We start from the raw sequence: 21611 nt of genomic DNA on the forward strand, positions 1-21611 counted from the left end.
TGCTGGACTCCTGTGATCTTACTGCCCACTCACTATTTCTAGCTAGCTAGCTATTTTTTACTTTTACACCGAGGTTGCCGTACCAGCAAATCAAAGAAAATGTTAAGACAGACTCTATGTACGACTTATAAAAGACTCATCAAGGTCCTTTCTACCTGGAACTTTGCCAGTTGTCTGAGACAAAAAAAGGCGTTGCTGGCCCTTACACAGCATGTCAGTGTTAGACTCAAAGTTATTATCAATAATGTGTGCCAAAATACTTGTAGTTGTCTACAGTGTCTACCTTCAGGCCCTTGATGATAGTGTTCTGAGGGGTAGGGGGTTGACACCTGAAATCAATACACATATATTTGTTTTTTGTCACATTCAGTTGTATGAATGCACTGTCACACCAATGTACAAAATCATCAACAACAGGGTCAGTTTCATTATCATGAAGGAGACGGACTATTACAGAGTGGTCCACAAACTTCAGGATGTGTCTGTTCTCGTTCTGGCTACGACAATCATCAGTGTACAGGATATATTGTAGAGGAATGGCGAGAGGACACACCTCTGGGGTGAGCCTGTTTATGATGATAGCTCCCCTGACAAGCACCCATTCACCGTGCTTCACCCTCTGGGTTCTGTTGGTTAGAAAGTCAAGGATCCAATTGTTTTTACACCATTAATTTTTCCCATATGGGAATTTTAGAAACATTTAAAATAAGTGCTGTGTTTCATGTAGGCTTACCTTGACGTGACGTTTTGATAACCATGTATATCTAATTAGGTGCTTATGTGGCAATCATAAAGTACTACAAATGACATGATGATCTGAATGAAACTGCCGAATCGAGGCAAAGTTAAGAATCTCTGGATTAACTATCTAATGTTAGCTAAATTTAGTAATTAATATTTTGGATCATTTCAGAAAAATTGACAATTCTGTGAACTGTCTTATGCAAGTTTTAAATTGACATAATACCTGTTAGCAAATGTGTCAGCTAGAGATGCCGAGCAGGAGCTTGCAGGGATTTGTAGTCTTGCATGATGTTTATTTTGATGCTAATTAGCATTTTAAAATATGAGATGAAATAAAGTCAAATATATTGATAAAAGTCTCCTTGTCTGAGAGAGATTTACATGGTTATCAAAATGTTACGCCAGGGTAAGCATACACGAAACGCAGCCCTTATTTTAAGTGTTCCTAAAATCCCCTATGGGAAAAAATGAATGGTGTAAAAATGATTGGAAAACATTTCCCTGTTTGACTGCTAGGTTTTATGGGTATTATGACACCTCCACTGTGCGGCTCTATGTTCTCGACACTGGGGGGCGTGAAACTTAGCCTGATTGACACATCTGTTCAGCTATTACTTGCCGCTCCTGTCATTTACCAAAGATTTGGAAAAGACTGGAACCCAGACTACGTGGTGGCAACCATCTTACAAAATAAAGGTTGAATAAAAAAGTAATAAACACATCAAGGAAGGAGCAGTTTTCCCATGAACCTTTATGCATGAGTAAACAGCACACAACTGACAGGAACGACTCCTGGGTCGTTTTCCTGATATGTGGACCCAAAACAAGGGATGGGATGTTCTGATGGTATTTGGTAGTCTGAGAGGGTGTTTTGCATGGCACACTGATTGGGAAAGCTGATGGTGCATGGCACACTGATTGGGAAAGCTGATGGTGCATGGCACACTGGTTGGGATAGCTGATGGTGCATGGCACACTGATTGGGATAGCTGATGGTGCATGGCACACTGATTGGGAAAGCTGATGGTGCATGGCACACTGATTGGGAAAGCTGATGGTGCATGGCACACTGGTTGGGATAGCTGATGGTGCATGGCACACTGATTGGGATAGCTGATGGTGCATGGCACACTGATTGGGATAGCTGATGGTGCATGGCACACTGATTGGGAAAGCTGATGGTGCATGGCACACTGACTGGGAAAGCTGATGGTGCATGGCACACTGATTGGGAAAGCTGATGGTGCATGGCACACTGATTGGGATTGCTGATGGTGCATGGCACACTGATTGGGATAGCTGATGGTGCATGCCACACTGATTGGGATAGCTGATGGTGCATGGCACACTGATTGGGAAAGCTGATGGTGCATGGCACACTGATTGGGAAAGCTGATGGTGCATGGCACACTGGTTGGGATAGCTGATGGTGCATGGCAAACTGACTCTGATAAAACACTCCAGCCACCCATGTCATAGATTGTTCTCTCTGCTACTGCACGGTAAGCGGTACTGATGCAGTCTGGGACCAACAGGACCCTGAACAGCTCCTACCCCCAAGCTATAAGACTGATCAGAAGTTAAGTTACTTAGTTAGTTAAATAGTTAACCAAATAGCTACCCAGACTATCTGCATTGACCCTTTTTGCACTAACATTTTTGACTCTTCACATACACTGCTGCCTGCTACTTTTTATTATCTATCGTATTACCTTGTCACTTCATTCATAGTTACATGTACATATCTAGCTCAATTACCTCGTACCCCTGCACATCGACTTATTACTGGTACCCTTTGTATTTAGCCAAGCTATCATTACTCGTTGTGTATTTATTATTACTTTTATTATTACGTGTTATATTTGTTATTTTATTTTTCTATTTTCGCTGCATTGTTAGGAAGGGCACGTAAGTAAGCATTTCACTGTTAGTCTACACCAGTTGTTTATGAAGAACGTGACAAATATAATCTGATTTGATTTTGATTGTTCCTTGGTGCATGGGACACTGATTGTGATCGCTCAATGAAAGCCTATTGTAGAGTAAGTGTGGTAACATGTTAAATCTGCAATACCTGCAGATGTAATGCAATTGAAGACATCACGAGAACAACCTCCCTTGTAATGCTTTCTAATAATGAGCCTGACTAAGTACCAGTCAAATTTTGTCCGTTGAAATGTTGAGACATAGAGAGACATATCATAAGCCTCAAAATAAGACATTGAAGGCTCATACATGCTTGTAACAATTTATAAAACATTATATCTGCAGGCTTGAGGTAAAGCGTTGCCTTAAGGGTCAATACAAGATACTACACCACCCTCTAGTGTTGATGTGCACATACTGTATTCACTTGTAAATGAAAAAGGTGTGACTTCAGCAGTGGTGTAAAGTACTTAAGTAAAAATACTTGAAAGTACTACTTAGGTAGTTTTTTGGGGTATCTGTACTTTACTTTTTATATTTTTGACAACTTTTACTTTTACTTCACTACATTCCTAAAGAAAATTATGTACTTTTTAATCTATACATTTTCCCTGACTCCAAAAAGTACTCGTTACATTTTGAACGCTTAGCAGGACAGGAAAATGGTCTAACTCACACACTTATCAAGAGAACATCCCTGGTCATCCCTACTGCCTCTGATCTAGCGGACTCACTAAGCACATGCTTCGTTTGTAAATTATGTCTGAGTTTTGGCGTGTGCCCCTGGATATTCATACAATTTTTAAATGGTGCCGTATGGTTTGCTTATTATAAGGAATTTGAAATGATTTACACTTGTACTTTTACTTTTGATACTTAAGTATATTTCAGCAATTACATTTACTTTTGATACTTAAGAATATTTAAAACCAAATGCTTATAGACTTTTACTCGAGTAGGATTTTACTGGTTGACTTTCACTTTTACTTGAGTCCTTTTCTATTAAGGTATCTTTACTTTTACTCAAGTATGACACTTGGGTACTTTTTCCACCACTGTACTTCAGTAAATAGAAAACTCAACTGTATTTATTGTTTGTGTTAAAAACTTTTCTATCCCTTTCCAAGCGCTCTACCAAATACCATCAGAACACCCTATTCCTTGTTTAGGGTCCGCATATCAGGAAATTTACCCAGGAGTCATTCCTGTCAGTTGTGTGCTGTTGGTAGAGCATGGTGCTTGCAATGACAGGGTTGTGGGTTTGATTCCCATGGGGTTCCAGTCCAAAAATTTATGAAAATGTATGAAAATGTATGCACTCACTGCTGTAAATTGCTCTGGATGAGAGTGTCTGCTATTTGACTAAAATGTACTCTTGCATTAAAGTTAATGCCAAACTGCTCCTTCCTGGATGTGTTTAGGCCTACTACCAAATATCATCATCCCATTTCTTGTTTCGGGTCCACATATTAGGACCTCGTCAAGAGGTTCAGATCTCTTGGTGTAAAGGTGTTGGGTTGACAGTTGCTGGACCAGCGTTTGAGTCCTGGTCAGGGCAACCCCCTGAATTCACTAAATTTGTGTTAGAAGTGGGATGGCTCTCGTGAGGCAATTGCAGAGGCATGTATACTTGATGTGAGGGACTTGGTATAGAGAAGTGTAGGGACAAGATAGCTCCTGAAGGAAGGGGGTAGTGTAGTGACCTTAACGCAACACCTAGCAACCTTGTCAATGGGTTTGGATCTATTGGCATAATGGCTAAGGTATTGTGTTGACAGTCGGACCTGAGTTTGAATCCCGGACGAGGGGCTACCCCCGAATTCGGATACATACAGTATATGATGATAGATGAATAGACTGCATTAGCCTAGGTTGTTTTTCTCAAATCTGTCTTCAAATTTGGATTAGGGTTGGAAATGAGGCTGCCCTAGGATTAGATTTGGAAATAAAGTTAGGCCTTGGTTTGAGTTCTGATAGCCTAGGGGTTGGAGATGATCAGGGCTAGTGTATGTTTAGTTATGGGTTGAACTGATAAGGCTATGGATAGGGTTTAATATATTTATCTATTCCTCCACTAGACCGTTTAATATTTACCGTTAATTATTTATGAGTTATCACTGACTCCCTGGCCAAGTGCCTGTGCCATGTGCTCTGTCCTCCAATCGCGCTACAGCAGGGAGAAGCCCCTGACTGCAGCGTGCAGTTCGGGGCCGGGCTCAATGTGGATGGAGTCAAACGTCGGGGCCAGGCTCAATGTGGGAGGAGTCAAACGCGTTTAACCCTGAACCCTTCCCGTCTCCTTAAAGGTCATCCAAGTTGAGGTAAACGTCGAAAGTATCAACATCAACGAAAGCTAATCTTAATCGAGCCTAACCTACATGGATAAAAATATAAACCATGGAAGTAAGTGAGACTGTCATTATGCATAATGTACTTTGTAATATTCATGTTATTCCAGTGCAGTGGTATGTTTTTATATGACCAACTACCGCACCGATGTTAGCATAGCGTTAATTTGCACCCTTTTGCACGTGAGCTAGCTAAGTAGCAATAGCACCCTTTTGCATGTGAGCTAGCTAATTCCTTACAATGAGGGAATCTTATTTGGACAAATGTGCCTACTTGAGCAGTAAGCCTAGGTTTACATGTACAGTTATGTAATCGATTTGATCGTTGATTCTTTTTTGTGTTTCTTCAATGTATGCCATGTGTTTGGCTGGCTCTAAATGTGTATCGTTGATGCCGACCGCCATTCCTTAAGTTACACATAGTGAGTCTTCACAGCCTAGACATAGTATATACAATAATGAAATGAAATGCCTATTGCTTTTTTTATGCCTTTCTAATTATCATGCCATTTATGTCTATGCTTATTTTCTTTGATGTATAGAGACACGTTAGTGTGTTATTGGAGGGCCAGAGTCCCAAAATAAAAAAAATGCAGCAGCAGTCAACTTCATCACTGCCCCTTCTGCACATAAGGCTGAACAATATATGGTCAACAACCACATCAAAGGACATGCTTCAGTGAGGCACAGAGGTACTATTTCTTTCTTTGTTTATTGAATATATTTTCCGTTCATGTTTTTTTGATTTGCCCTATTTTTTTCAGTGACATCAGTGTATTTAGTTTAATTGTATAACTTGTTACTTTACTGTTATTCCTCTCTTTCAGAGTTCACAATCATAAAGTGTGGCTTCAGTTGTAGAAATGCGACACACTGTGTTTGCTGCAAACATCCATGTCACTGCTACTTGGTTTTCACCAGCATCATTGAACCCCATGGATCACCTGCTGGTAATTTCTTTAATGATTCATCCATTTCTTATTGTGTTTGCTATTATATTTGTAATAACGAAGTACTCACGTTTTATATTCAACTATTATTTTCCTTTCCTAGGAGAATGCAGCAAGTCTGCAGTGGATTCTTATTCCAGTATGGGAACCTGGACATTGGACAATATGTGTAAGTAAATTTAGTTTTGCCTTTGTTATTGTTTGTTTACTGTAAAACGAAGTTGCTCATTGCCGATCTTATTCTTTGCTAGAATTATAATGCGTCATAGCTATGTTTCATTAACCACTACCTCTCTTTCAGTATACATCCTACAACTTTAAAGTCATAGGTTTAAAAGTTGTATGTCAAAATGTGTCTGTTCATATTTGAACACATTTAACAGATACTGAGGCCACAAGCCAGGGAGAATTTCTTTCTAGATCTTTCCATGGCACTGGGTAGAGATGAAAGTCGCACCTGTCACGATCGTCAATGGGAGAGAGTGAGGACCAAAATGCAGCGTGTGGAAAGTACATCTTCTTTATTTTAAGAAAGAAGACGAAAACGAAACGAACACTATACAAACTAAACAAAACAACAAAACAGACGACCGTGAAGCTATTCAAACATAAGTGCTGACACTAAACACTTAGACAAAGACAATTACCCACAAATGCATGATGCCCATGGCTGCCTAAAATATGGCTCTCAATCAGAGACAAATGAAAGACATCTGTCTCTGATTGAGAACCACTCAGGCAACCATAGACATACCTAGACACATTCACTCAACCATAGACATACCTAGAAACATTCACTCAACACAAACTCATACACTACACCCAACACCCCCTTTACCATATAACCACCCAAAACGACAAAACACAAACATTCCCCATGTCACACCCTGACCTAACTAAAAATAATAAAGAAAACAAAGAATACTAAGGCCAGGGCGTGACAGCACCCAACCATTCAGGTTTTTAGGGCACCCGGTTTCATCCCATCTGGATAGTGGTAGTTCAGTTTAAGACCACTTATCCATTTATTTATTTTTTAATTTTTATTATCTATGGTTCTGTTTTATTTAAAGTAATATGTAAAATATGTATGTACGATACATAATTTCCCATTCGGTGCATTAAACAGATGGAAACAGAACCATAGATAACATTATCAGTTGGGGCAGTTCTCATTGAACCCATTTTGACCCCCCCCCCCCCCCCCCCCAAAAAGAATTGGAGTTCGAGCCTCTAGGCTAATTTAGTTCCAACTGTGTTCAAAACTTTTATGCATGCAAAGCTGTTGAATTGTACTTTTTTATTTACTTTCACATACACTGTGTTCACAGAAACATTGCTCTGATCTTGTCCCCTGGACCTTGGAGGACTTTTGGTGTGGATGATCAGGTTAGATATTCCTTTAAATGATTCCACTGAACTGTACCATTTGATTGTAATTCCTTTATTGAAAATTGTACCTTGTTCACATCGCAGGGCCTACCAAAGCAAGGTTTCTCAAACAACTGTGGAGTATTTGTTTTGATAGTAAGATGCTGGCTATTCAGTATATTATATTAGTCCTATTTTCTGTTATAACATATGAAAGTTAATTATTATTTCTGTGCTTGCAGCATGCAAAGCACACTTGTTATTGCTCATACTTTTTCTTGTTTATTATTCCTGACACTTTTTGGGACCTATTTCCTACAGTTTTTACACGACATACACAATTCATACATCAAACTCCTGCAGCGCTGGATGCTGATGTGACAAGATGTGACTTCTTGGGGGGGGATGTCTTCTACATCCTGAAATATATTCCTTGGGGGGGGGGGGGTATTATTATTTACTATTATCATCATTGTTGTTATCATAACTATCAAACTTAACAACCTACTTAACTTACAGTACACTCTGTACATTGCAATGGAAGCACAGTGTGATTTCACTGAGGCATGTATAAATTATGAAATTCTCATCACTAGTGGATATAATGTTTTTTTGGGATAACCATCCGATTGTGTGATTTTCTTTTTCAAAGGAAAACACGCAGCAAATTAGGCGATGGTGGTGCCTAGTTCTCCTGCAGAACTTTCCCATGCCGTAAGTCTTGAACATTCTAAACACTTTTCATTTGCATCCTTAAAATCCCTTTCACTGTAGCCAGACTGACCTGAATATATTGAATGTATGTAATGTATGTCATTCACTCACTAAGGTCTGAAGAAGAGAGGTTGAAAGATCGAAAAAGGCAGCGAAAACAAAACACACTACAGGTAGGAGGTGTCATGATGAGTGGTATAGTCTTAAACCAATGTTTAAAGACTTAACCCCCCTCTCATATGATGAGTGGTATAGTCTTAAACCAATGTTTATAGACTTAAACCCCGCCCCTCTCCAATATATTTCAGGATGATGTAGAAGACGTCCCCCCCAAGAAGTCACAGCATGTCACATCAGCATCCAGCTCTGCAGGATCAGGTACTGTATAGGCTGTTAGCTAAATTAAGGTGCATTCAGGTACACACATCCCAAGAGGTTCCCTTACATTACTTAATGACCACAATCTGTTTTCTTTCTAGACGATACTGGAAACATAATGCACGGAGAACTGGGAGCTGTGAACTGGGTATGTAGTCTACTGTGTGTAAGGCTGAAGGCTTGACGCATGGCAAGATATAATAGTTGTGACAACTTGTTGAGTAGTTATAGATAAAACCCCTTTAGTAATAGGAGCTTTTGTTTGCATGGTGGTATTGTGAAAGTGGGGTGTAATTTGACATGATCACCCAATGAGGCTCTACTCATTTATTCTTCATTTTTCTTCAAGGAAGCAGATGTTCTTCAAAGGGACACCCTAGAGGCAGCAAGGAGGTGCAAACGACAAAACATTTAAAGGCACTGTTTCCCTCCCTAGTGTAATTGGGATGGGCGGGAAGACCGCATTACAACCCTTAAAGAACTACGGTTGTATGATGGCCTGGATGAAGAGGAAAATATTCTCCTCTAGGAAACGTTCATGTTCCAGTTAGAGAGATTATGAGATGTTCTATGTGGAGGCAGTTGACAACAAGAAAATTACTGTCTGCCTCTTTTGAGGAGCAGGAGTGAAGCCATTTTGAGGAGTGGTCAAACCTTGTTTTTGTCTGCTGTGTTAATTGTTTCAATTGTTAATTGTTAATTGTGTTGTTTAGTAAAGATGACGTAGAAGTCACCCGAGTCTCTGATCTCTTTACTGGAGCTGGTATAACTTGATGTACAAAGCACATTCAGCTTGTCAGTATGTCTATATGGTGTAGTCTGTCTCCATTCTCATGAGGAAAGTAAATAGCAGTATAAATCAGGATAGGTAGTAACTGTATATATATGCTCAATTAAATAATATAATTACAAAGTTATAACATTTATCAACACAATTTTAACAGTACATGACATACATAAGTCTGTTCACTGCAACAATGTTTATTTTATTTAACCTTTATTTAACTAGGCAAGTCAGTTAAGAACAAATTCTTATTTACAATGACGGCCTACCAAAAGGCATCCTGTGGGGATGGGGGCCTGGGATTAAAATAAATAAATTCAATATAAATATAGGACAAATCACAACAAGAGAGACAACACTACATAAAGAGAGACCTAATACAACAACATAGCAAGGCAGCAACACATGACAACACAGCATGGTAGAAACATAACAACAACATGGTAGCAACACAACATGGTACAAACATTATTGGGCACAGTCAACAGCACAAAGGTCAAGAAGGTAGAGACAACAATACATCACACAAAGCAGCCACAACTCTCAGTAAGTGTCCATGATTGAGTCTTTGAATGAAGAGATTGAGATAAAACTGTCCAGTTTGAGTGTTTGTTGCAGCTCGTTCCAGTCGCTAGCTGCAGCACACTGAAAAGAGGAGCGATCCAGGGATGTGTGTGCTTTGGCGACCTTTAACAGAATGTGACTGGCAGAACAGGTGTTGTATGTGGAGGATGAGGGCTGCAGTATATATCTCAGATAGGGGGGAGTGAGGCCTTGAGAGGGTTTTATAAATAAGCATCATCCAGTGTGTCTTGCGACGGGTATAAAGAGATCACCAGTTTACAGAGGAGTATAGAGTGCAGTGATGTGTCCTATAAGGAGCATTGGTGGCAAATCTGATGGCCGAATGGTAAAGAACATCTAGCCGCTCAAGAGCACCCTTACCTGCCGATCTATAAATGATGTCTCCGTAATCTAGCATGGGTAGGATGGTCATCTGAATCAGGGTAAGTTTGGCAGCTGGGGTGAAAGAGGAGCGATTTCGTTAGAGGAAACCAAGTTTAGATTTAACTTAAGCCTGCAGCTTTGATATGTGCTGAGAGAAGGACAGTCCACCGTCTAGCCATACTCCCAGGTACTTGTATAAGGTGACTACCGCAAGCTCTAAACCATCAGAGGTAGTAATAACACCTGTGGGAAGAGGGGCATTCTTCTTACCAAACCACATGACCTTTGTTTTGGAGGTGTTCAGAACAAGGTTAAGGGTAGAGAAAGCTCGTGGGACACTAAGAAAGCTTTGTTGTAGAGCATTTAGCACAAAATCCGTGGAGGGGCCAGCCGAGTATAAGACTATCATCTGCATATAAATGGATAAGAGAGCTTCCTACTGCCTGAGCCATGTTGTTGATGTAAATTGAGAAGAGCGTGGGGCCTAAGATTTAGCCTTGGGGTATGCTCTTGGTGACAGGCAGTGGCTGAGACTGCAGATTTTCTGACTTTATACACTGCACTCTTTGAGAGAGGTAGTTAGCAAACCAGGCCAAAGACCCCTCAGAGACACCAATACTCCTTAGCCGGCCCACAAGAATGGAATGGTCTACCGTATCAAAAGCTTTGGCCAAGTCAATAAAAATAGCAGCACAATATTGCTTAGAATCAAGGGCAATGGTGACATCATTGAGGACCTTTAAGGTTGCAGTGACACATCCATAACCTGAACGGAAACCAGATTGCAAACCCGAGAGAATACTATAGACATCAAGAAAGCCAGTCAGTTGATTATTGACACGTTTTTCCAACACTTTTGATAAACAGGACAAAATAGAAATAGGCCTATAACAATTAGGATCAGCTTGATCTCTCCCTTTAAATAAATGATGAATTGTGGCTGCCTTCCAAGCAATGGGAACATCCCCAGAGACAGGTTAAAAAGGTTGGAGATAGGCTTGGTGACGATATGGGCAGCAACCTTAAAGAATAAAGGGTCTAAACCATCTGACCCAGATGTTTTTTTGGGGTCAAACATCAGTTGCTTGTCTCAAATATAGCATGAAGCAAAAACACATGTGCTGGTACCACTTTATATAATATCTCTTACGATCTTCAAAAGTGAAATATGTTTGTATTCAACGTGTGCCTTGCAAAAACGTGTGTGTTTGTATTCAGTGTGTGACTGTCAAACCTCAGATGAACCCCCCAAAACAGTGGGCGTGGTCAAACGTGGGCGGAGTCAAACGTCTGACTCCGCCCACATTGAGCCCCGCCCTGAACTGCTCACTGCAGTCAGGGATACTTGACAGCAGGTGGCGGAGGCAGTGGGAGTCAACTCAAGCCCCTCCCACGAGCCCGTACTCTCCGCTCACTTCCTCTCCAAACCGCGCCTGGGACGGGGGCTGGCAGTCTACAGCCCCGAAAGAAAACACAATGTAAAAGTATAAAAAGAACACACAACGCAAACGGTAGATTTTTCTAAGTATTCGTTCCATGACTTCCGTCAGTCAACGCATCGTAACAACGCTTGCTGTTTGGAAGAGAGCGAATGGCCAGTGAAGGCACAGAGTAATCCCGTGAAAGGTAGGAGACCTCACATTGTTCGGATGGTACCACTATCAGCCCTGGCTGATGATAGAATATTTCCTATAAGTATTTAGCAAACGGTCTGTCGTGTAGCCTAGCTGCTGTGTGATTTAACAAAATAATGTGATTATTGTATGGTAAAAAGAGGTGCTTGGTGCTGTCTTGCTTCTTTTTTGTTGTTGTACCCAAACCCATGTTGTTGAAAAGTTACATATTGTTCTATATAAGGTCCCACAGTGTGTCAGTAAAGCAGTGTTTAAAATAGAAATGTGATAAAAATCCATCCCTACATCTTTCATGCTACTCAACTATTTCACTGTATTTCACTATACTTGGTTGCAGAGGTGTATGATTAATGCAGTCAGCTTCTTTAATCCTTTCCTGTCTTGTAAATGATGACATGACATTTGATGAAGGCCTACTGTTCACCCAGTCAATCATTATTAGGTATTTAATAGGTATTTGATTGATCCCACTTTTTACTGCAGAGTTTATTACTCAATAGTCAAATGTGATTTAACGCACATCCTTAAGTTGCATGCAGGGCCGCAAAAAGTCGGTATAAAGTAAATAGAGCCCGCACACTCATAAACTCCACGACGTATCTTTATTGACAAAAAACTTAGGAGTGTGCAGCTAACTGGCTAGCTAATTAACTGATGTGGTTAAAGCTTTATTCTGGGATTTGGGATGCTGTTCAATGGTAATTTAAATTCTTAATTGAAACCTATTGATTCTTGAAGAATTTATAAATGCCTCATGAGCTTGGCATATCTGTCATTAACATAACCTAAAATATTAGGTTTTATTACTCATTGTTTACAAACAGCAAAATATGTTTAAAACGATCTCTTACATATCATGGACTGTCAGTCCTTGCATATAGAGTGCTGTCTATTAATTTTAAGAGGGGTTACAGTTCCTTAACCCATCCCTCAGCTATATACCAAAACACGTGCCCTGTTATATTTTTTATTTTTATCACAGACTCAAGCTTTAATTGTGAGGTTTACCAGCTTCAATCTAAGGACTGAAAGGCTGAGTCATTATTCCAAAGAGAAGCGGGCTCCTCTAGTCTTGGTGCTGCTCAGAACACAAACTGTGCACCTCAGCTAAACCAGCATGGTTACAAGGGCAGAACAGTGACACAGAGCGATAGGGCCACCTGGGCTGACCTCAGACTATCACTCGACTCTCTCTGTACCTGAGTTGGGTGCGTCACATCTGTGGCCATACTTAGAGGGTGGTCTGTCGAAAGAATTTCTGATAAAAGGAAAGTATTGATTGTATGAAGCATATATATGGCGCATTCGGAAAGTATTCAGACCCCTTGACATTTTCCACATTTTGTTTTACATTACAGCCTTATTCTAAAATTGATTAAATTGTTTCCCCCCCTCATCAATCTACACACAATACCCAATAATGACAAAGCAAAAACTGTTTATTCAAAATAAAAAACTGAAATATCACATTTACATAAGTATTCAGACCCTTTACTGAGTACTTTGTTGAAGCACCTTTGGCAGCGATTACAGCCTCGAGTCTTCTTGGGTATGACACTACAAGCTTGACACACCTGTATTTGTGGAGTTTCTCCTATTCTTCTCTGCAGATCCTCTCAAGCTCTGTCAGGTTGGATGGGGAGCTTTGCTGCACAGCTGTTTTCAGGTCTCTCCAGAGCTGTTCGATCAGGTTCAAGTCCGGGATCTGGCTGGGCCACTCAAGGACATTCAGAGACTTGTCCCGAAGCCTCTCTTGCATTGTCTTGGCTGTGTGCTTAAGGTCGTTGTTCTTTTGGAAGGTGAACCTTCGCCCAGTCTGAGGTCCTGAGCAGGTTTTCATCAAGGATCTTTCTGTACTTTGCTCTGTTCATCTTTCCCTTGATCCTGACTAGTATCTCAGTCCATGCCGCTGAAAAACATCGCCACAGCATGATGCTGCCACCACCATGCTTCACCTTAGGGATGGCGTCAGGTTTCCTCCAGATGTGACTCTTGCTATTCAGGTCAAAGAGTTCAATCTTTGTTTCATCAGACCAGAAAATCTTGTTTCTCATGGTCTGAGAGTCCTTTAGGTGCCTTTTGGCAAACTCCAAGTGGGATAGTCATGTGCATTTTACTGAGGAGTGGCTTCCGTCTGGCCACTCTACCATAAAGGCCTGATTGGTGGAGTGCTGCAAAGATGGTTGTCCTTCTGGAAGGTTCTCCCATTTCCACAGAGGAACTCTGGAGCTCTGTCAGAGTGAACATCGGGTTCTTGGTCACCTCCCTGACCAAGGCCCTTTTCCCCCGATTGCTCAGTTTGGCCGGGCGGCCAGCTCTAGGAAGAGTCTTTGTGGTTCTAAACTTCTTCAATTTAAGAATGATGGAGGCCCCTGTGTTCTTGGGGACCTTCAATGTTGCAGAACTGTTTTGTAACCCTTCCCCAGATTTTTCCTCAACACAATCCTGTCTCTGAGCTCTACGGACAATTCCTTCACCCACATGGCTTGGTTTTTGCTCTGACATGCACTGTCAACTGTGGGACCTTATATAGACATGTGTGTGCCTTTCCAAATCATGTCCAATCAATTGAATTTACCACAGGTGGACTCCAATCAAGTTGTAGAAACATCTGAAAGGATGATCAGTGGAAACAGGATGCACTTGAGCTCAATTTTGAGTCTCATAGCAAAGGGTCTGAATACTTATATATGTATAGTTAATATGTTCCTCCCATTGAAAGAAGACAGTTGTATGCTCATGCATGGGACTCGTGCTGACATGGCTGTGTCAGGGGTGTCAAAAAGGGAGTTTTGGAGAGGAATGCCACAGACTCGTTTTTAGTAGTGTAATGTCCTCTCCTCTGTGTGTGTGTGTGTGCACGAAGCGTGTTTGTGTGTGTGCGTGTGTGTGTGTGTGTGTGTGTTTGTGTGTGTGGGGGCATTTTCCTCTAGCACTCTAATTGGTGCCATCTGTGCTATTTTAACATGGCTTCAGAATGTAGAAATCCATTAAATCTCCTTCATTACTCTGGACAAAGGCAGACAAGGTCACTCCCTCTAAATAAACCATCCCAGGGGATTGTCCTGGATGGACAGATTCATTGTCAATTTCAGATAAACCCCCCATAGTTTACCTGGGTAAATTGTAAATGCCTGCTGGCTCATTGCCTTGTTTCCCTGAGTTTAAGACCCCATTATTTATCCACTTTCTCTCGCTCTCGCTCTCTCTCTCTCTCTCTCCCTCTCTCTCAATTCAATTCAAGGGGCTTTATTTGCATGGGAAACATATGTTAACATTGCCAAAGCAAGTGAAGTAGATAATATACGAAAGTGAAATAAACAATAAAAATGAACAGTAAACATTACACTCACAGAAGTTCCAAAATAATCAAGACATTACAAATGTCGTATTATGTATATATACAGTGTTGTAACGATGTGCAAATGGTTAAAGTACAAAAGGGAAAATAAATAAATATAAATATGGGTTGTATTTACAATGGTGTTTGTTCTTCATTGGTTGCCCTTTTCTTGTGGCAACAGGTCACAAATCTTGCTGCTGTGATGGCACAATGTGGTATTTCACCCAGTAGATTTGGGAGTTCATCAAAGAGTTTGTTTTCGAATTCTTTGTGGGTCTGTGTAATCTGAGGGAAATATGTGTCTCTAATATGGTCATACATTGGGCAGGAGGTTAGGAAGTGCAGCTCAGTTTCCACCTCATTTTGTGGGCAGTGTGCACATAGCCTGTCTTCTCTTGAGAGCCAGATCTGCCTATAGCTGCCTTTCTCATAAGCAAGGCTATGCTCACTGAGTCTGTACATAGTCAAAGCTTTCCTTAAGTTTGGGTCAGTCATAGTGGTAAGGTATTCTGCCACTGTGTACTCTCTGTTTAGGGCCAAATAGCATTCTAGTTTGCTCTGTTTTTTTGTTAATTCTTTCCAATGTGTCAAGTAATTATCTTTTTGTTTTCTCATGATTTGGTTGGGTCTAATTGTGTTGCTGCCCTGGGGCTCTGTGGGGTGTGTTTGTGAACAGAGCCCCAGGACCAGCTTGCTTAGGGGACTCTTCTCCAGGTTAATCTCTCTGTATGGGATGGCTTTGTTATGGAAGGTTTGGGAATCGCTTCCTTTTAGGTGGTTGTGGAATTTAACGGCTCTTTTCTGGATTTTGATAATTAGCGGGTATCAGCCTAATTCTGCTCCTCATGCATTATTTGGTGTTTTATGTTGTACACAGAGGATATATTTTTGCAGAATTCTGCATGCAAGTCTCAATTTGGTGTTTGTCCCATTTTGTGAATTCTTGGTTGGCGGTGCAGACTGCTGTACCATATTGATGTCGGCTGGAGGGAACCAGCATGTGCGCTGCTGAGGAGAGCTGGTGGATTAGGGTTGGACCGGCAGCTGTTCCTCATGAAGCTGGAGAGGAGGTTCTTGGAGAGTACAGCAGGTCTCTCAGATTTTTACTCTGCAGTGCTGAGGGCCTGGCAGCTGCTAAGGCCCACACGAGAAGGGGGTGTGGAGCCTGGGCTGTGGGTGTGGAGGAGCCTATCTTCCACAACCCAGCCATCCATTTGAGATCGGTTCAGTCGGCCACCCTGCAGAGGCAACTGATGGCAGCGGGTTTACTTAGGCTGGGTGACCTGCGACTGCTGGGAGAGGAGCGGTGGAAATCCCCGTCCTGGCACACCCAACAGGAATAACGTCTCTTAGGCTGCTGGAGAGATTCCTGGAGGAGGTCCAGGAGGCACTGTCTGAGCCGGTAAGGGGAGTGTTTGAGCGGCCAAAGGGGGAGGGGCCACCAATGTTTCCGCCACTGCAGGTGACGGCAGAGACTGGGGACTGGTAAGAAGGTCTGGAGGACTTGTTCAGTTTTAACACTCCGAGCCTGGGGGAGTTTGAAGGGGTGGGAGGTAAAGCCTTCTACAACCTCTGCATTAAGGTAAGGAACATTAGGAGCCTAACAGGAGTGAAGGCACATCAGTGGCAGGGGGTATGTGGGGCGGAGAGTATCGAGGGTTTTAGATGGAGGGGGCTCTACAAACCCCCAGTACCAAAGAGGTCAGGGGACCTCCAGTGGAGGTTTCTTCATGGAGCCCTGGCCACTAACAGCTGGTTGGCACGGGTTGAACCGGGAATCGGGCAGGGGTGTCCTTCCTGTGTTATGAGAGAAACTGTGATTCATGTGTTTTCTGTGTGCGCCATGTTAATGCCATTAATGTCTCTGTTGGAATGTCTGTGTGAGAGGTTGGGGATGGTTTTTACCTTTGGGATGTTTATAATGGGGTACAGGTATTCAAATAAGTAGAGGGCCAAATGTGTTTTGTTGAATTTTCTGTTTGCTCAGGCAAAGTTGGCTATTTGGCTAACAAGGAGAAACAGGGTCAAAGATGGAGGGATAACAGACCCTTTACTAATATTTAATGAGATGGTCTCTGGGCGCCTTAGGGTGGAATTTGAGTTCTATAGAATGTTAAAAAGTGAGGAGATGTTTCAGGAGATATGGTGTGTTGGGGGGGCTGTCTATATAGCTGGGGAAGATGTTTTGGATATACGGTTGTAGAAGTGGTGAGGTTTTTGGTTATTGTGATGTGTGGTGTTGTTTTGTATCGTGGGGTCGAGGGCAAGGTGAGTATGGTACATGTATGCAGTACAGTGTTTTATTTTAAGGGGGCGGGGGGTTTAATGAAATGAGAATGTTTCATTAAAGAAAGTCAAAAAGTCTCGTTCTCTCACCTTTTTCTCTATCTCTCTCACCTCTCTCTGTCGGTAGCAGACAGATACCATGCAGATGAGTGATGGCCCCAGTCGCGTCCCCGTCTTTGTGGCCCCGCCCAACGGTAACCTCCGGTCGCCAGGATACGTCCCCGGCAGGGTCATACCTGTCCGCTCCCCGCCTCCGGCCAAGGCCCCACCCCCTCCCCCTCTGAAGCCCATTGGCCCGCCTCCTGAGTGCCGGGCAACCTTTAACCTATCAGAGGAGGGCCAGCACCGGGAGCGTGCTCAGATTCTGAGGAAGAACACCTTCATCTGCTTTAGTGTCTCCCTGGGGGCCTTTTTCCTCTTGCTCATCCTCATCCTCAGCCTCACCAGTGGAGACGTGTTGGACGGTGAGTGTGTGTTTGTGTGAGTATAAGGATGTTATGAGCTGTTAATACGGACTTGGCTAAGTTACTTAGGCCCATTGCTCCACAATACTCACAAGTTATTGACTATAGTTTTCTATCATACCCTGTTTTACTCTGACTCAGAGCTTCTCTATCTATGTGCTGTGTCAGTGATGTGATGTTGTCTTTGATTGGTCCTGTCTGTGTGCACAGAGAACTGTCCAGACCACAGCCCCTCCCTGAGCAGCTGGAACCCAGGTCACAACCCAGAGAAGGCCATGGTCGTCCGAGGGGGAGATCTGTTTCGATTGGACTCTTCTGCTACCTTCTACTCGCTAACCATCCAATCAGGAGGTAGGTTAGGTCCTCTCTCTGATCTGAACACATTTCCACCCCCGAAGTAAATAGAGTCAGAGCATGCAGTATTTGGCACTGGGTTCCGAGATTAAGTTGAGAATAATATGGCTTTCTCTAGAAAGTATCATAAAGAAATGGCCTTGTTTTATGTTTTAGCCTATATCTGTCTTCCCACAGGCCGAGTGGTCTTTGCAGACAATACTGAGGGCTCCAAAAACATCACTCTCAGAACACGTAATGTGCTGATTGAAGACGGGGGTTCGCTGCACATCGGTGCCCCCAAATGCCGCTACCGCTCCCGGGCCACCATCACCCTCCTGGGCCGTTCAGACGAGAAGGCCGTAGCAGAAGTACCGGAACTGGGCCGGAAGTTCATTGGGGTACGTGGAGGCGCAACCCTGGAGCTTCACGGGGCAGAGAGGCTGTCGTGGACCCTCCTGACCCGCAGCATCCCCTCCTCAGGCCTAGCCACGGGGGGCTATGCCTTTCAGCGCAACTTTAGCCGTGGCATCAACCTGCGTGTGGTGGACCAGGACACGGCCGCCGTTCTGTTCACCGAGCGCTACGACACATATGAGTCACGGAACGACAGTCGGCGGCTCATGCAGCTTCTCCAGTCGCTGCCTGCGGGGCGCATCGTCACGCTGGCCGTGGGAGACTCTGCCACCAAGAACCTGCTGGACGAGACCAAGAGAACCATCCAGAGCCTGCTGGGTAGTACCTACGTCCATGACCTCAAATACAGGTAAAAATACAGTTAAATATAATATGAATATTACCAAATTAATTTGGTAAAGAATAGACAGATAATGACTAGAGATGGAGTCGTAGGACGTGCAAGGAGTTGGCCGATACCGATATCTGATATTTTCCTTGCCCCAAAAAAAACAATACCGATAACCGATATTAACATTTTTAGTGGCCTTTTAAGCATTCTAGTACAGTTAAATAGTTAACACACACACGGACACAGAGTTCTAAGGCACTGCATCTCAGTACAAGAGGCGTCACTACAGTCCCTGGTTCGAATCCAGGCTGTATCACATCCGGCCGTAATTGTGAGTCCCATAGGGCGGCGCACAATTGGCCCAGCGTCGTCCGGGCTGTCATTGTAAATAAGAATTTGTTCTTAACTGACTTGCGTAGTTAAATAAAGGTTACACACACACACCACACTGACCAAAAAGTTATTTTGTTGGCATTTACGTATGTCCCCATTACCAGTAAAACATAATCAAACCTATTTCTTTCACTTACTTGCTGTGCTGTTTCATTGTTCAGTTGTTTAATTCTCAACCAGGATTTCTATGGAACGCCATTTAGGTCTTTGCGTGTCAAAAAAGATACACGTCAAATAACACTATTTGACGTATCAAATAACACAACATAATCTGTTTCAGTAGCTATAGATAAAGCTAAAGCTAGCTACCCCAGAAGTTGCAGTCGAACAAATTATGCTTTATTACCAACGCGGTATTGTAAACAAATCGTTCGTGGCCGGTGATTTCTTGTTTGCTGACTTTTTGTACAGCTTTGACAGTGCTATTGTATCTTTTTTGACACGCAAAGACTCAAACGGCGTTCCATAGTATGTATGTTGTGAAGCTAATAGCAGTGACGCTATTACTGTGTAACTCCGGTAGGGCAACATCGAGAGAATAAAAAAAACATTGGAAAAGTAGCGTACTTGGTAGTGTTAACCGGTCCTCGACCAGTCGGCGAAAAGCCAACGTCACCCACGACAGAAAACGGTTCATTATCAAGGGCAATGAATTCCATTAGCTTGGCTTTAATGGATTTCACCTTTGAGTTGTCTCGCTGAAATTTTGACTTGTTGACTGGCAGACATTGTGGGCTGGTTTAGGAATGCTGTGTTGCACGTATAGCTAAAAATGTTGTGTGGCGTCATTGCGTCATGTACCTTTGTTATATAGGTATGCACGTCAGCTTTGACATTGGTTTTGCACATCTGCATTCAACTAGACATCGATATATCGTGAACATATCGGAATCGGACGATATTAGCGAAAAATGCCAACATCGGTATCGGCCGATTCCGATATGTTCACGATATATCGTGCATCCCTAATCTGAAGCTGTGTCACTGGAGCGGTGTGTAACGGTTTATACTACCCATCTCATGGGAGTGATTGAGAGGGTTTGTTTTACTACGTCCTTCAAGATCAAGCCTAATCTTTCATGTCATGCCAGCAGAATCTCATCTCCTCCCTGCAAATACTGTCAACACGATTCCAGTGAAACATTCAGAGGCGTTTCTTCCTGTTTTTCCGAAGACCATATTCCGGCAGAAAGTGCACGGCTTGTAGCTTGCTTCCAGGATTTGTGCAAAATGAGCTGACTCTGTACTTTTTGCCTTTGCACAGAGTTCCCGAACAGGTCAAAAACACACTGTTCCCTGAACACAGAGGGACACATATCATGTCCATTTGAATACAGATCTTTAGCAATGCCAGTGACTTGTATACTATCACGTTTCAGGTAAGACCCAGATGCAGACAACATCGAAGTAACAACAGTTTATTAATCGAACAGGGGCAGGCAAAAGGCAGGTCAAGGGCAGGCAGAGGTCAGTAATCCAGATAGGTGGGGCAAAGGTACAGGATGGCAGGCAGGCAGGCTCAGGGCAGGCAAAGGTCAGTAATCCGGAAAGGTGGGGCAAAGGTACAGGATGGCAGGCAGGGTCAGGGTCAGGGCAGGCAGAAACACCGGGAAAATTAGGAAACAGGAACAATCGAGAGACAGGAGCAGAGGGAAAAACGCTGGTAGGCTTGACGAAACAAAATTAACTGGCAACAGACAAACAGAGAACACAGGTAGAAATACACAGGGGATAATGGGGAAGATGGGCGACACCTGGAGGGGAGTGGAGACAATCACAAAGACGGGTGAAACAGATCAGGGTGGGACAGTATACAGTACAATTGATAATTCACCATATGTTCTTTTTTGGTGCTCTGCTGTAAAACCATTCCAATACTCTAGTTTGAGCATCTCACAATTTTAGACATAGAGCTCATGAAGCCTTATTTACACACACACACACACACACACACACACACACACACACACACACACACACACACACACACACACACACACACACACACACACACACACACACACACACACACACACACACACACACACACACAAACTTAGCCCAATTGAATGGAAAGTTTAGATTTTTTGTTATTTGTTGGGCACTCCTGGCCTGGGCAGCTTTCTGGTTTCAAACCCAAACCACACCAATGCACAGTGTCACGTTTCATATGTGGAGTTGTCGCCAAGGCAACGCTGCGGTCCCCAGCCCCAAATCCAATCAAACCCATAGCGTGACACTTTCATA

General features: G+C 42.8%; 1 protein-coding gene across 1 annotated transcript in view; it reads left to right on the forward strand.

Moving 5' to 3' along the window:
- The first annotated feature begins 11597 nt into the window (after nucleotides 1-11597).
- LOC120053123 (cell surface hyaluronidase-like) overlaps nucleotides 11598-21611 on the forward strand; it is a 42998-nt gene continuing 32984 nt past the window's right edge. The window contains exons 1-4 of the mRNA XM_039000338.1: nucleotides 11598-11789; nucleotides 17554-17890; nucleotides 18101-18241; nucleotides 18422-18989. Coding sequence (XP_038856266.1) covers nucleotides 17566-17890; nucleotides 18101-18241; nucleotides 18422-18989 — 1034 coding nt within the window. The 5' untranslated portion in view covers nucleotides 11598-11789; nucleotides 17554-17565. The remainder of the gene's footprint in view (nucleotides 11790-17553; nucleotides 17891-18100; nucleotides 18242-18421; nucleotides 18990-21611) is intronic.

Source organism: Salvelinus namaycush, chromosome 1 (assembly GCF_016432855.1).
Source record: "Salvelinus namaycush isolate Seneca chromosome 1, SaNama_1.0, whole genome shotgun sequence".
Taxonomy (NCBI): Eukaryota; Metazoa; Chordata; class Actinopteri; order Salmoniformes; family Salmonidae; genus Salvelinus; species Salvelinus namaycush.